At 42.3% G+C, this 15,319-nt stretch overlaps 1 protein-coding gene across 6 annotated transcripts in view; it reads right to left on the bottom strand.

Moving 5' to 3' along the window:
• LOC134748336 (papilin) overlaps window positions 1–15,319 on the bottom strand; it is a 133,533-nt gene that overhangs the window by 12,573 nt on the left and 105,641 nt on the right. For 2 of the 6 annotated variants that reach the window (XM_063683106.1, XM_063683101.1), the window contains exons 34-55: window positions 14,760–14,886; window positions 14,421–14,476; window positions 13,534–13,704; window positions 12,828–12,912; window positions 11,350–11,468; window positions 10,710–10,880; window positions 10,186–10,264; window positions 9,674–9,792; window positions 8,759–8,882; window positions 8,501–8,558; window positions 8,093–8,288; window positions 7,371–7,547; window positions 6,792–6,915; window positions 6,199–6,262; window positions 5,217–5,397; window positions 4,586–4,759; window positions 3,944–4,141; window positions 3,378–3,489; window positions 2,869–2,990; window positions 2,386–2,544; window positions 1,660–1,861; window positions 1,278–1,399 (exon numbers count right to left, since the gene is read on the bottom strand). In XM_063683106.1, the coding sequence (XP_063539176.1) occupies window positions 1,278–1,399; window positions 1,660–1,861; window positions 2,386–2,544; window positions 2,869–2,990; window positions 3,378–3,489; window positions 3,944–4,141; window positions 4,586–4,759; window positions 5,217–5,397; window positions 6,199–6,262; window positions 6,792–6,915; window positions 7,371–7,547; window positions 8,093–8,288; window positions 8,501–8,558; window positions 8,759–8,882; window positions 9,674–9,792; window positions 10,186–10,264; window positions 10,710–10,880; window positions 11,350–11,468; window positions 12,828–12,912; window positions 13,534–13,704; window positions 14,421–14,476; window positions 14,760–14,886 (2,940 nt within the window). The remainder of the gene's footprint in view (window positions 1–1,277; window positions 1,400–1,659; window positions 1,862–2,385; window positions 2,545–2,868; window positions 2,991–3,377; window positions 3,490–3,943; window positions 4,142–4,585; window positions 4,760–5,216; window positions 5,398–6,198; window positions 6,263–6,791; window positions 6,916–7,370; window positions 7,548–8,092; window positions 8,289–8,500; window positions 8,559–8,758; window positions 8,883–9,673; window positions 9,793–10,185; window positions 10,265–10,709; window positions 10,881–11,349; window positions 11,469–12,827; window positions 12,913–13,533; window positions 13,705–14,420; window positions 14,477–14,759; window positions 14,887–15,319) is intronic. The other 4 variants (XM_063683105.1, XM_063683104.1, XM_063683102.1 and 1 more) reach the window with 4 other exon arrangements.

Here is a 15,319-nt window from a genome sequence, read left to right as displayed (position 1 = left end):
TATATTATTTTTTTTTGGATTCAAGTAGGTACAGTGAGTAACAACATTGCATGGCCTTCTTCTTAATTATAACTATTATAGAAAACGGGATATTTATCATGTTTATTTATATTATTTATTTCTCGATATTTTGGCCGGTCTTGCAAGACCAGTCGTTGTGGAGATCCCTGGGGAGGCCTATGTCCAGCAGTGGATGTCTTGTTGGTGTAGATGGATTCACACAACAAATGAAATAACATTTTTTCATATTTGTTATCCGTAGTTGTCCCTGTACCTGAAAGAAATATAATATCATGATAGCACAAATTCTCTAATGTTATAGGAAGAAAGATGATGCAACAATATGGATTCTAATAAAGTTATCATTTACTTACCTAGTAATAATTGTGTTTTTCATTCATAGACAAAATTCCATAATTTTCATCCCCAGGAAATGTTTTATTTTACTTTATTGCAGTGAGGATGTCCTGTTTTTTTCTGGCTAATGAAGGAAAACATTTTATTTCCAAGAATGCCTCTTCATTTTGCACAATACCTAAAAAAACCTAGAGTTAGTGACACATTGACTATTCGGCAACCAAAACAGTAATAATTACATTATATAGGTATTGTTCACTGCTTATATCTACCATTCCGGAAGAAGTGAGAATTATTTTCTAAAAAGATCGGCACGAGAAAATTACAACGTACAATGAAGGAATGAAACTGTACCTACCTTACGAAACTTCACCATCATGAATTCCGCTTCAATTGAGTCTGAATTTTCCTGGATTTTCGCGGACCAGAATACCGATGATTTTTGTAACTTGATTTAGACGTTGCTATCATTTTCAATTTATACAAACAAATTGATGTCACAATAAACATGACCCTATGTGTCAGTGTCAACACTGTCAAATAAAAATGCACTAAACATGACGGCACTGCAAATCCTGCCAGGTCGGCCAGGCAACGTCGCCAACGTCATAGAGTGGCAACGCCGCACGCAACGTATTTGTACACGACATTTGTGACACACACATACGTAAAATTGATGAAAAAATTACGTTGATTTATGTATGATTTCTGTATGAAACAAAGTTATTCTATTAATTTAGCGCAAACGAATATTCGAAAGTAGATAAATGAGCAAATATTTCTGTAGTAATAGTGTGTAGTGCCTTAATTAAAGCAGATTGAATTTTGTATAAAAATCGAACCACCTTAATTATCGAATTATGTAACTATATAGACATCTTGGACTCTAAATTTGATACAAGTGTATGCGTCTTACGAACCTATCGTGCAATCGCCGGTGTACTGGGTACTGCCGGACGGGCCGTCGTAGGAGGCGGTTACCGTGCAGCGTTGGCCTTCAGGGCATTGCTTGCCTTCACATGGGTGAGCTATACAGGTACACCTTAAATTAAAAACACACGTAAATTTGCTGCATCACTGACTACTTTGCACTGTTCAGTTGCAGAACGTCTCCAGAAAGTTGGAAAAGTTTTCGGCAATTTATAGAAAATATCACAAGTAATAAATAAATATGAGAAATGGAAATTCAGTTCTTACAAGAATGAAATTTTTTGACGTTTCTCCATACATGTAGGAAGTTGGCAGTTGGGTTCCGGCCTCGTTCATGCTATCGTAGGATGAAAAGAGTAGTGTAAGAGTTACCTCTCGCATCCATCGGCGTCAGTGGTCCTAGTGATCGGTCCATAGTTGCACTTGAGCGCGTTGCACTCGTCCACGAACGGTTGGCAGTTTGGTTCAGGTCTCACACAGTCGCAGCGCTCGCAGCCGTTCGGTAATCGTGTTCTCTGCATTGATAACTCGCACTGCAACGACGCGCATCGAGACTGCTCGGCCGAGCACTCGACTGCGGGAAAACATATGTTAGTCTGCAGTGAGCCTAATATTCTCTACGTTTCCCAAAAGTGGTATGTTGCCATCGAGGTTTATCTTAGCATACTAATACACTTGAGTGAATACCTAACCATAAAAAGAAATCGGGTGAGACTAGGTTACTGGAATCAACTCTAACACAAGAACGTATTTGAAATTTGACCTTATTGGACTGAAATAAAATACATCCCTCATAGAGATATTCAGAAAAGTAGATAGCATTTTGGAGGCATTTTACTAGAATTTCGCTTTTGTAGCACGAACTGCCATTTCTAATACTTCTGGAAATGCCGAGAAAGCGATATTTGGTCTGGTAATTTCATGACCTGGCTAACAAATTGACAATAAATGATCTAGCTTCAATCATTTGATTGAGGTAGCTGCCATACAATGTTTAAGCATTTCGTAAGCGACATTTGTAGAATGCCCCCTTATTTTGAACATAATAGAGATAATCGGAGAAGTAGGTCCAAACTTGTTAAACATGTTGGTACTCACCAGGCGCTGGCGCTGCGCCCTCGGGCTCACGACAGAGCCGGCTGCAGCCGCTGCTGCAGCACTTTTGCTCGCCGCGGCAATCCGCGTCGTCGTTGCACTCCACGTGACAAGTGCTGGAGGGGGCTGCCTCCTCCGTGGGACACGTGCCAGGTTTCTCCGCTGTTGACCAAATTATAAAAGTATGATAGAAGTGGTTTGTTTTAAATTCTTAAAAATGCAGTTGGGCTGGAAAGAAAGAAGCTCAGAAGTTATTCAAGAGTAAACGAATATAAGATATTTTGGGTCGGCTTTAGCAAACCATTTGCTCCCGTTTAAATCTTCGCAAAATTTATTGTTGGCATGTGAAGTTTCATAGTTCATTGCTGAGTGACGTTGATTAGTCTGTCAAGTGGTTGGCGCAACTAGCCCCAATTGGAATCTGTTGTCAATCTGCAGGGCGGAAATTATATGGTCTATGAAGAAGAAGAAACTGATGGCACGAACCTATTCCGCAGTCTCCGACATACTGGGTGTTGCCGGTGGTGGCGTCATAGTTAACAACGACCACGCAGCGTTCGCCGTCGGGGCACCTCTTGTTTTCGCACGGATGAGCTATACAGGTACACCTAAAATATACACAATGTAATAGTGTAAACGCATATCAAAAATCATACCTATCTCTTCAACATGAACCGACACGATTGCTTTGGGACAAAAATGATCACCAGAAATTGAGTCGATGTAAACAACAACACAGCAGGAATAAAAAAAAAACAAATATCAGATTTGAACCATCTTAACGTTTACCCGTTGTGCTTTCAGACCTTTTCTACTCTAATCCGCCCAGGCTTCAGTATTCTCTTTTGTGACACCGTATACGCTCGCATGTATTGTCATCCCTCGCAACGTCAAGCCAGTACCTCCAGAGCTACGCATCACCTCCAAGACTAACATACCAGAGCTATATTATTATATACTTGAATTACATAAAGTATTGACGTCAGTTTACGTACCTCTCACAGCCGTAAGGATCTCTAGTCCTGTCGACGCCGTACGCGCAGGACAGCGCCGCGCACTCAGCCTGTGCAGCCTCGCAGCCGGTAATAACTTCGTTCACGCTGGGGTCTACAAAGATAATATGAGCTAAGAGTCTGGCCAGGGTGAGGATTCACATTCAAAACTAAGCTTCGTTCAGTGTATGGTAAGTCTTAATGTTAAATGTTTCGCTAGCCACAAAACTATTTTTTGAATATAACTGGCAGTAATCACTGAGTGCCTACCAATTTTAGTTGCCCAGGTAATAACTACATTATTGTGGTCTAAATGTTTGGTAAACTGGAAATGATGTGTGTATTTTAGATTAACAGTTTCTCACAAAATTCGTTTAAAAAAAATAGGTCAACGCCATCAGAACGTTTAAATTAGTCTTTATAATAAAAATTTTGCAACAAATACTTATAGGTAATCACTAACAATAACATGCATTCTACTTAAAATATCGTTGAACAACAAGGATCCCGTAGGTGCACGAAAGTACAGTTAGAAGCATGCAAGCATAGTCGTCGAGCAAAGCGAGTACCGTTGCCGGCCGGCGGCGGGCTGCAGTGCCGGTCGCACTCCTCTTTGGTCAAGAAGTTGTTGCCATTCCCCTCGCAGCCGTAGTAGACGAAGAGCCGGCACTCGCCGTACAGCGCGCTGTGGTGCCAGCGCTGCTGCCCCGCGGTGCCGCCGCCCGCGCACGCCGCGCCCGGCGCCGGCGCCAGCCCGCACGCCGGGTCTGCGCACACCAGTGACCCACATGCCATACACGGGCCAAGTGCCAAGCACACAAGCAACTTCAACAGTAGGTATGGAAGATTCAAACTAAGCATGAGATTTGAACCCTTTAAAAGTGCCTTTGCGAGTCCCTTTTAGAGAATCGACCACATCAAAAGCTTTACTCGACGCAATACGCGTTTTTAATATAATTTTTGATCCGTAAGTGGGATTCAGCTTTTGTGTAGTGGATTCTTAAAGTGGCGTGATTAAACGGATTCACATTTTAACCTAAAATACTTCTTAGTTTATTAGTTTTGAAAGAAGAAAGAATAGATTGATGTTAGCATTAAACCATAACATGAAAAAAAGGGATGCAATAAACTACAAGCCTAAAATAATTAATATCTGCGTCAAAGCCTAAAGTAATTAATATCTGCCTCAACTTGTTGAGTCAAAATCATACCGATAGCTAGATGTCCGCAGACGTCCTCGCACTCGGGCCGGTTGGAGAAGCGGTTGGGGCCGCCGCCGCAGCCGCCGTACGTGTAGGGCTCGCAGCGGCCCTCGCGAAGGTTCCAGTAGTACTTCTGCGTGGACGTACGGCACGGGCCCGGGTCGAGCGGCGCGCGGCACACGTCTGCGACCAAACCCGAAATCTCAATGAAAATCACTTAAATAATGTATGGTAATTATCTCGTGACTTTTCGTTCACATTTGTCATCCCTGTTTTTACTTTTTAATTGGCGTTTCGATAAACGATTATCACTTTGGCTTAAAAAGTAGGCTTGTGATAACAATCGCTAGCAACATTCAGTAGGAGAAGGATGGAGAAGAAGTCTATTGTGTATGTGTAAAGTACAACTTCTAATCAGCACTCTTTGGCTTTATTTTTTGGATACGCTTACGGAGTGATATTTATTCATTGCACCATCAGACCGGACAGAAGATGTTTCAGCGTATGGTATAACTAAAAGATGATCTACCTACTAAGACTCTCTTTTACTTTATCTCCTTGATTCTGTAGTAGGTAGTACGTATCATCATGGTCGTGGTGGTCAGAGAAGGTGGTCACAAAGACACAGTTGTTAATTTACCTAATCCTCTGAACTCGCCGCAGCTCCTCAGACACTCTTCCTCGGTGCTATATTTGTTCGGGTAGTCGGTGCAGCCACCGATCGGGGCGGGTACACACCGGCCCTGTGCAGAGTCGTAGTAGAAGGCGATGCTCGGCTCGCCGCATGGCTCTAGTGAGGCTGGCGTACGACATTGTTCGTTCTGTAGCGAAGAAACAATTTGACTTTTAGATGGAAATAGTTATTTGTGCAACAAGAGAGGAAAGTTGTTTTTTCTTGCGAGTGTTTATTTTGAGTCCCGAGAAAGCGAAAGATTCTAAGTTAGAATCTTGAGCGTAGCGAGGGACTCAAAAACACGAGATGTAAAATTACTTTGCTCTCGTGTTGCACACATAACTTTTCACCTCAGTAGTGAGAACATATTAAAGGTTAAACTGTATTTCGAATTACACAGAATAATTCAGGAAAAAAAAACTTCTAATCAAAGTATGATGTAGCAGTTCATGGCCTTCACTAAATTAAAAAGCTACATTGTTTCACTCCCTGGAGTGAGGAAAGTCGCACTTTCCTCACTCCAGGTAGTGACGAAAGTAGGCTTGTTCGAGCTGCTGAGGTGAAAAATATTTTAGTCTCACTACGTATAACAGATGTAACAGCTATTGGAAAATCAGTTTGAATTTGGAGTTTGTTGCGCGACAATAAGGTAGGGTAGACAATTTGATTGAGTTTTGCAATGACTATTATGACATACGTGATGAGGCAGATTATATCAGTTACCTAATTAATCTGTATTGATGTAAAAGGCTTCTGCGTTAATAATAAAAAACACATACCTAGCTAAGAGAGAACTGCACGACACCAATACTAGAGTAAAAAACCTCTTAACTATCTCTTCTAGCAGACGATACAATACGCGCAAGCATCATGGTGCATGGGCCCCTGATCTGATATGGTAGATTCTCTGAAGTTACTGTTAGTATTGAGAAATTGGTGTCACTATTACCTGTGATGGTTCCGGCACACCGCCCTTCTTGCACTGTCCCTCGCATTCTTCTTTACTTGGGAATCTGCAACAACAACCATTCACAGAGTGTATCCTCCTACAAGTACCTCGGCGTATCTTATTTTAGACAGTCTACAGTAATTCATTCATTAAATGTAGGTATCTGCACTTATACTTATTTTAGCTGTAATATTCAATATGTAAAAATAATATAACTTTTTAGTGTAAGGCCTGAGTAGACGCTCGAAGCGGAGCGTTCGGCGGGGCGTGCAGCGTGGCTTCGGGCTCACAAGTGATTTGAGCATTGTGAGCAGCGTGCACTAAGGCCGCTCCAATAAGTTTGCATTTATTTAACATGCACGCTGCACGCCCCGCCCCGCTGCACGCCTAACTCGAGCGTCCACTCAGGCCTTACACTTAGACGTTGCGTGTAAGCTAATCCGCTTATCGTAAACTCGCTAGTGGTTTATTCGCTTTCCGCGAAAAGGGTCCCCAACCCTCCTAGCGGGTAGTTAGCAGTGAATGTGTTAAGAGTACTGCTGTTATTGTTGTTGTTGTGTTGTGTGTGTGTGTGTGTGTGTTATTGTTGTTACCTGTTATCGTTGCCGCCGCAGCCGGTGTAGTAGAACTCTCCGCACTCGTCGCGGCCCTCGTCGTAGTACCAGCTCTCGACCTGCTCGCTGCAGTTGCCTGCGCTGGGTTGCAGCTTGCACGGATCTGTGGACATCGTATTTGCTTAGTTTTGTGAATAGAGGGCTTCTTAAAATGGCTTTCTTACTGCTTCAGCTCCAGAAGGCATGATTTAGTCATGAAGCCTCGAGTCTTTAAGCCTCCGAGACTTAAATAACACTGCGTTCAAATTAATCGATCGATTCGAGTTTATGACATTACTGTTATTAGGTAAGTACATTTACATTAAAATGAAATGTGAGATTGAGAACGAATAGATGTTTGTTTTAAAAAAGTTGGTGTCAACTAATTTGAACTCAATTATTTCAACGACTTTTAAGCAAGAAATATATTTCATGGCATTCAGCAAGTGGCTAAGCGAAATTGTTGTTCCATTTTATAAATCTCATCAGATGAGCTCAAGCGGGAATATCTTCACACGGAAAGGCAGCCATGAAGTGAAACTTAAATTTATCTTTGAATTATGAGCATTTTAGATTTACCAGGTAATCCAGGTAAGCACACGGCCTCGCACTCGGCCTCGCTGGAAAACCGGTTGGCGCTGCCGAAGCAGCCGCCATACGTGAAGGCCAGACAGGTCCCCGTGGCCGAGTCGAAGTAGTACTTGGGCTGGCGCTCGCTGCACGGGCCCGCGTCCTTCTCGAGCCGGCACACGTCACCTGAGCATTGATCTCTTATGTATAACTAGATACACGTTTACTTTGAAAGACTGGAGGAGTCGGAAACTACGGAGACGTCATTCCGACCGAGTGTTTACAGAAGCCTTGCGGGTTCAACAATAACTAAACAATGCAGTAAAGATACTAATAGGTAGGCACCTAAAAGAAACGATGAAAATCAACATGACTCTCAAGCAATATTATTTAGCTTCTCCTATAATCACTAACAACAATATTACGTTACTCGCGGTTGTGTTTCTAGTTATTTACAAGAGTTCAACACTTGAGCCGAAGATTTACTTAGCTGGTGGTGATGTGACTACGACTAGCTGTTGGCTGGTCACTGTCAATGAAGAAGCTGATAGTCAGCACCCAATATCTCTGATAAAAAGAGATGTTCCAAGTACGAGGAAGGTCATGTGACACTAGGCAGCTGGGTGCGCCGGGATGCGGGTCGTGCGGGGCGCAGCGCCCGCTAGCCGGGTCCTGGTACCACATGTGACCGACTCCGTGGAGGCGGGGTATTGTAACACTGCTGCAGTTACCTATCTCTCTGAAGTCACCGCAGGCGCGCTCGCAAGCCTCGGGCGAGCTGAAGATGCCGGGCAGGTCGCAGCTGGGCGCGCCGGGCTGCGGGTCGTGCGGGGCGCAGCGCCCGCTAGCCGGGTCCAGGTACCACATACGGCCGACGCCTCGGCATTGGTCGAGGGATGCCACGCGACACTCGGGTGAAACATCACGCTAGATTAAAAAAAATATATTTTAATACAGCGCCTAAGAAATAAATAGTTTTTGGTCAAAAATAACCATTAGGACACCTTCCAATAAATCTCATTAGGTGTTAACTCGAACTCAGATATTATTATAATGTAAAATAATATATTCGATGTTAAGTCCACCATATTGGCCACATTGTACCTTGTTAACTGATGATTTTTATTCACACAACTTACCGGAGGAGAAACGGGAGCTGGTGCACAGCGCTGTTCGCACTCCTGCAGATTCTCGAAGCTGCAAAATAAATAAATCGGTCAAACAAACGGATTCAATGAGCTTCAGAAAAAGTGCCTTTCTTCCTAATTTTTATTGAACTAAAAGCTTCGTTCGTTCTTTCGCTAAAGACACAATTAAACAGATACTTAGGTTAGGTTAGGACATTGTTACTCAGTAAGAGGTAGAACCTGTTGTAAGTATTATGAATAGGTAAGTACTTGTTCTGGTTTCCACCGCAGCCTCCGTAGGTGAAAGGCTCGCAGCGGCCGGAAGCGGCGTTGAAATAGAAGCGCGGGACCGCCACGCGGCACAAACCCACTTCCGCCGGCAACGAGCATACGTCTGGAAAAATATCATCGTCAAAGATTTATAAAGAAAATACTTATATCGTTATTTTTTCTTGTGTGCATCACATTTATTTCAATTTAAAAAAAAAAACCATTTGTAGTTGAGCAACGCACAACTCAAAATGTACAAGACTTGATGCCAATTGAGCATGGCCCTGGTTCACTACCAGCGTGTTCTTTGTTTAACCTCCGATATTTTTTACAAATATATTAAGCGTGGAATATTGCAACACGTATGTATATTTGTCGAAATTTGTCGCTTTAAGGTTTGTTCGATTTCTAGCTGGCCCCGAACGGCTAATCCTTTGTCTATTGTTAAGTAAAACCGCACGTGCAAAAAAGGGTCGTATAATTCTAACTGGCACCTGAGCGCGGGCTAGTTCAACGCTCAAAAACCAGTGTAGGTGCGCTCTCTGATAACGCGCCTTTGTTATGTACGCATCTCGATGACCCATTTTAGACTGGTTCTGTAGTGTTCGACTGGCCAGCACTCAGTGTTAATGTTAACTGTAGAGGGACCACACACAGCCTCGCTAAATATTTTTCCATTAGGTCATTTTTAATCTTATTGCAATTTCCATAGGAGTTGTAATTCAATAACCGGTTAAAGTAACCGAACCATTTTTATGCAGGTAGCACGTGCCGTTTTACTTAACAATAGACAAAAGATTAGCCGTTCGGAGCCAGCTTCATATCGAACGACTATTTCTTTGTAGGCTAAATAAAGTTGAAAACCTTCGTAAAGACTAGGTAATAAGTATGTACTTAGTTACTCTGTGTTAATACCTTGTGTCGGTGGTGGCGCTGGCGGCGCTCGCGTGAGCACGCATCCGATGCGGCACTCCTCCTCTGATCTGAAGTTGTTCTTGTTGCCGAGGCAGCCTCCGTAGTTGAACTGACGACATCTAGACAGATCATCAATTTATGTGTATGTGACACTTTCTTTGCACATGTACATCGAAAAAACAAATATAATCTAAATGAAGATGTGTTATCTTCCCCTTCTAAATCCCCGCGTAATTCCAAATTTTTGTATATATTCAACAATCTTTTCTGAACTTTTATACAGTAACTAACGGTTCCAAATTCATAAACAAAACAACTGTTTCTGGGTTTCAGGCCCCAGGCTACAGAATACAGTAACTAGAGACCCCTCTTAGTTTGCCATAGGTAGGTATTACCTACTTCCCGAATAATTTGGCTCGCCAACCCAACCTCAACCTCGCAACCTCGGTTGGACTCTATTTATAGTTACAACGATTGAAGTGGGTGCGCGTAGGTAAGTGTAATAAACTTACTGTTGGTTAGTGCTATCGTAGTACCAGCGCGGGTGCGCGGCGCGGCATGGGCCGACTTCTTTCGGCAACTCGCATATGTCTGGAACAAACAGAAACACTCAAATGCCTATTCATTTATAGTTTATATAAAACTGGAACAGGCCACAGAAGACGAAACGTACAGAGATCCTTGAGTTAATTGAAGGATAGTCAATCACTTACTTTTGGTAGTTGGAGTTATCAGCCGTCACCATTATTACCTGCCTAGTAGTAGTTGAGAGCAAGTTGAGAGATAGGTGATAGAAGACATTGAAAACATATCAAGAAAGTAAGTCTTTTCACATTGACCACAAGCCGAAAATTTGTTTGGTACAGAGAAAAAGAGAAACATAATAACATTCGTCCGCAAGCAAGACCAATTTCCCCACTCACCTAGAAATGCAAACAGAGCAAGTAACAGAGAAGAGCATAATCAAACAATTATGAAATTGCGGCAGATATAAATAGTAACCTCTACAGGACAGGACGTTAGTTACGTTAGGTACCTTGCGGCGGTCGGCAAGTGAGCTCGCAGTATTCCTTCGACGGGAAATTGTTGTCGTTACCGCCGCAGCCGGTGTACACGAACGGCACACACTCTTTAGACTCGGCGGAGTACGTCCAGCGCTCCTCGCGGCCCGAACAGCCGCCTGCGTCGGTCGGCTGAAGGCACGTCGCTGGAGAACATACTCTAATTTACACAGGGACAGTACAGCGTCCCAACTACTCCAACAAGGCCTAGTTTCCTCACTAATCAATAGTGTTTATTCTAAGGGTTATCGTATAGCGAAGGCGATTCTGTGAGTGTAAATGCGAAAGTAACCTTAGTCGAAAAATTGTCTTGACAGTTATGAACTATCGTGAGTTTCGTGTCAGGCAGGTGGGTATAGAGTTCATAACTGTAAGATTTGCGAATGGACATGTGTGTGGTAAGATAAGATGTTTACCTCTGATTTATTAGACTGCAAAGCGGCAATTGTTGCTCAAAATTGCTCTGTCAAGAAGTAGTTGAATGCCACTCGTAGATCCTCCGTGGTGTCGTTCTTCCGGCACAAGAAGTTGTCCGCTAATAAGTTACGGTCCGTTGGGCAGCGAGGGTAATTATTGATACTGCTCCGACACTTCCGACAGTGTTATGAAAGTTACCTTCTGGTTCCCGTGCCGGAGGCGGAGTGGAGGGGTGGTTACACTCCAAGTCGCACAGATCCTCTGACACGAAATTGTTGTCGTTGCCACCGCATCCACCGTACGGGAACTGGCGACATCTGGACACGAGACGGCAAGTATTAAAATCGCTGGATCATGGACTAGCAATCCACAACACAATGAGTAGGCCAATATAGCACGCCTATTGCCATGGCGCAGTTGAAAAGTATATTTAATCATAACCACAAAGAAAACCTTAAATATTCCGTCCAATAAAATTTAAAAGGCCTAGAGACCAGAATAGAGAGTAGCATATAAGGTGTAACAAAATTAGTGTTTGAAGAAAAATAATGTTTGGCGCGAAAAATTTTTGGCCGTTGTATGAAGGATTGGCCAAACTGAACGACCTGCCCCATACACAAAGATTTTTTTTCCCTTCATAAATGTATGCTTCTATTACTTTTTCCTAATCAGAACACGCTACCGAATATGCCCTTATACGGATCCCCACTACTTTTGTTACATCCTAACAGTGTAGCTTACGTTTCGCACGTTTTGAGAAAACTGTAAACCATTGATGAATTATATCCAAGGACGGGCAATCATGGGAAGAATGGCACCGCTACACTGCGATTGGTATATGAGTTCAAATCACGCGCGCGATTGGTCGCAACTAGCACGAGCTACGCGCGTTAGACTAACCGATTGATCGAATTCGTGAGGCACACCGCTGAACTAGCACCATTCTTAGTGCCCTTAAGGCCTGTCCTCAGATATACGTCAATGCCAGAAACACAATCTACAAGTTAAGTTTGTTGTGTGCGTTTTTAGGGTTCCGTACCTCAAAAGAAAAAAACGGAACCCTTATAGGATCACTCGTGCGTCTGTCTGTCTGTCTGTCTGTCCGTCTGTCACAGCCTATTTTCTCCGAAACTACTGGACCAATTAAGTTGAAATTTCGTATACATATGTAAGTTTGTGACCCAAAGACGGACATGTAACGTAAACAAATGAATTTTTAACATGGGGGCCACTTTTGGGGGGTAAATGAGAAAATTAAAAAATAAAGTTTTTCAAACTATATCGTGTTATATATATCAAATAAAAGAGCTCATTGTGAGAATGTCAAATATATTTTTTTTATAATTTTAGGATAAACAATTTAGAAGTTATTCAAGAAAATAGGCAAAAAATGACCATTCCCCCCCCTTTATCTCCGAATCACTGGGTCTAAAATTTTGAAAAAAATACACAAAATAGATCTTTACCTATAGATTAAAGGAAAACCTTATAGAAATTGCAGTCAAGCGTGAGTCGGACTTAATTACTTAATTTTTGATCCGACCCCTACGGGTTTTTTAAAGAAATTTCCCTCACGTTTCACATAAAAAATACATTGTTTAAATTGTGTAATGTACGGAACCCTTGGAACGCGAGTCCGACTCGCACTTGGCCGGTTTTTTAATTTAAGAACTCACTGTTGGTGTTTGGTGTCGAAGAACCAGCGCAAGCGGAACTGCCTGCATTCTCCGGGTGACGCCGGCAGGGTGCACTTGTCTTTCACTGCACGTACAATTCATTGTGAATAAAATTCGTACTTAATTAATAACAGTTTTGAATGATTCACGGTTAACTTCACTAGACTTATATTGACCGGGATATAGACCGTGATTACCTTTTGTATATTGTTTTTGAGCTCCCGATATTTGTAACTGCGTCGAAATATCGGGAGCTCAAAACAATACAAAAGGTTATCACGGTCTATATCCCGGTCAATATAAGTCTAGTCGTACTTAATTGTAATAAAAAACATAGGTAAGTATCATTTTTTAAATAATTAGATGGAAAACATAAGATCGGAAAGAAGATTTTTTATGTATTGCATGCCAAGGTGAGCATCATTCAGCAGTTAAAATAAATTGACTGTTTACAAATAATCGAAAACCTGGAAAGAGCAAACACCATGCACGCAAGCCGTTAACTAAGCATAGAATATGTTTAATCCTATTCCCATTAATTATAAGCCAAAAACCAGTTCGAACCCCACAAATACACACACTGCTTTTAACCCTAAAATTTACCACGTGAACTCAAATGTTCTGCATTTGTGGTCTTTAGATATACAGGTTCTTATGTTATTTCTCCGTTCGTATCTATGAAATATTACATCCTATGGAAACTTACCAAATGACTTAGGGCAAGCTTCATCGCACTGTTTCTGATCGCTAAATTTGTTATCGTTGCCTCCACAGCCACCGTAATAGAAGGGAACGCATCGCTCTTCGTCGCGGTCGAAGGACCAGTACGGAAGGTTCTCAGTGCAGTTGCCTGCGTCCTGAGGTTGCTCGCACACAGCTGTTAGGTATAGGAGTTAGTTAGAAAACCACCACCCGGTTTCTGAGCGCCTAGTATGCTCTCACGATTTATTCTGCTGTTTATATTGAAACTATTTATATCCGGCTCGAAGGACCACTTTTTATTTTATTTTGTTATAAACTGATCGGCGATCGGCACTTTGTGTAAACAAGTTGCTACGTTACCAAACACTTAATTTCGTATTTGACAGTTTTCTTTATAGATTATATGATAAACTAGCGTTGCCTAATTTGCGTCTGGAACAGCGTCATCTTTTAGGAAATTTGGACATTAAACTGAACAAAGTGAACATACAAACAAAGGATTTTCGTAATGAGATTTCTAATTGTTAAATGGTTGTGCTTAATGCATCTCGTAATTGAGACCTGATCCCATAAAGGTAGACAAAGGTAGACTAGATAAATAAACGAACAACACAGCAGAATACGATTGAGCATAAGAAGCGGCTAGAAGAATGTGTTAGCCATAGAGAAAATTCAACTAATCTACTAAAAAACCATAACCACTAATCTACAGTTACACAATCTAGGTATTCCATAACCAACGTGCGATAAGAAAAATACATAAAAATCATATTATAAATTTCATGCACATTTAACCAAAGGCCTAAAAAGTAAGTCAAAGTAAGTTTTTAGTGTTACATGTGTTGATAATTGAACTCCTCGCCTATTTATATAGGTAGATTAGATACTCACGTTTCCTCGTGCCTGGTGGATTGCACTTCAGCATGCAAGCTGCCTCAGATATGAACCTGTAACGTGCGTAAGAATTTAATGTTATACTCCACCTAGAACGTGGAAATTATTGAAGTTAATACGTGAGTGTGCAGAGAAAAACGTAAGGAAGTAACGAATTTAGGTAATGAGAATTAATAGATTGACATTGACACTTCACGCAAGTTTCACACCAATAGGCAGGCGGATCAGATGCTATCCCCTACAGTTTACGCACTTTTTAATGTGGCGTAAATCCAAAAAGGGCTACTGTGCTGCCCCCTATATTTTTTTTATACAGAAATACAAGCGGTGTCGTACTTGTTAGGATTGCCCTCGCAGCCTCCCCACAGGAACTCTTCGCAGCGTTCCGTGGTCTCGTTGTAGCCCCAGCGACTGAAGTTGCCGGCGCACGGGCCTTCTTCGATGGGCAGCTGGCACTGTTCTTCTGTTAACACCAATTATACCATGATTTAGCGTGATTCAATTATATAAGGTGACCAAAGCCCGTTCTACATGATCGCAACCCGGCTTCCAGCCCAGGTGATGTAAGGTGTTTGCCAGAGATCTGTCTATTGGCCAAAGCCAACTGACAAAACTGAAGACCGACGACGGCAGGATCATCTCATCCAAACCTGAGCTCTTGGGAGAAGTCGAGAAGTTCTATGGACAGTTATACACAACAACCCGAGCACCCGTCGTGGATCTAGCTAGAGACCCTAGAGCTAGACTAACTCGACACTATACCGAAGATATCCCGGACGTCAGCCTGTACGAGATTAGTATGGCTCTCAAACAACTTAAGAATGGCAAAGCCCCAGGTGATGACGGAATTACGGCCGAACTCCTGAAGGCGGGTGGTAAACCAGTCCTTAAGGCCC

This window comes from Cydia strobilella, chromosome 16, assembly GCF_947568885.1.
Source record: "Cydia strobilella chromosome 16, ilCydStro3.1, whole genome shotgun sequence".
NCBI lineage: Eukaryota > Metazoa > Arthropoda > Insecta > Lepidoptera > Tortricidae > Cydia > Cydia strobilella.
The sequence above is the reverse complement of the archived record's forward strand: the minus strand, read 5'-3'. Positions and strand labels throughout refer to the sequence as shown.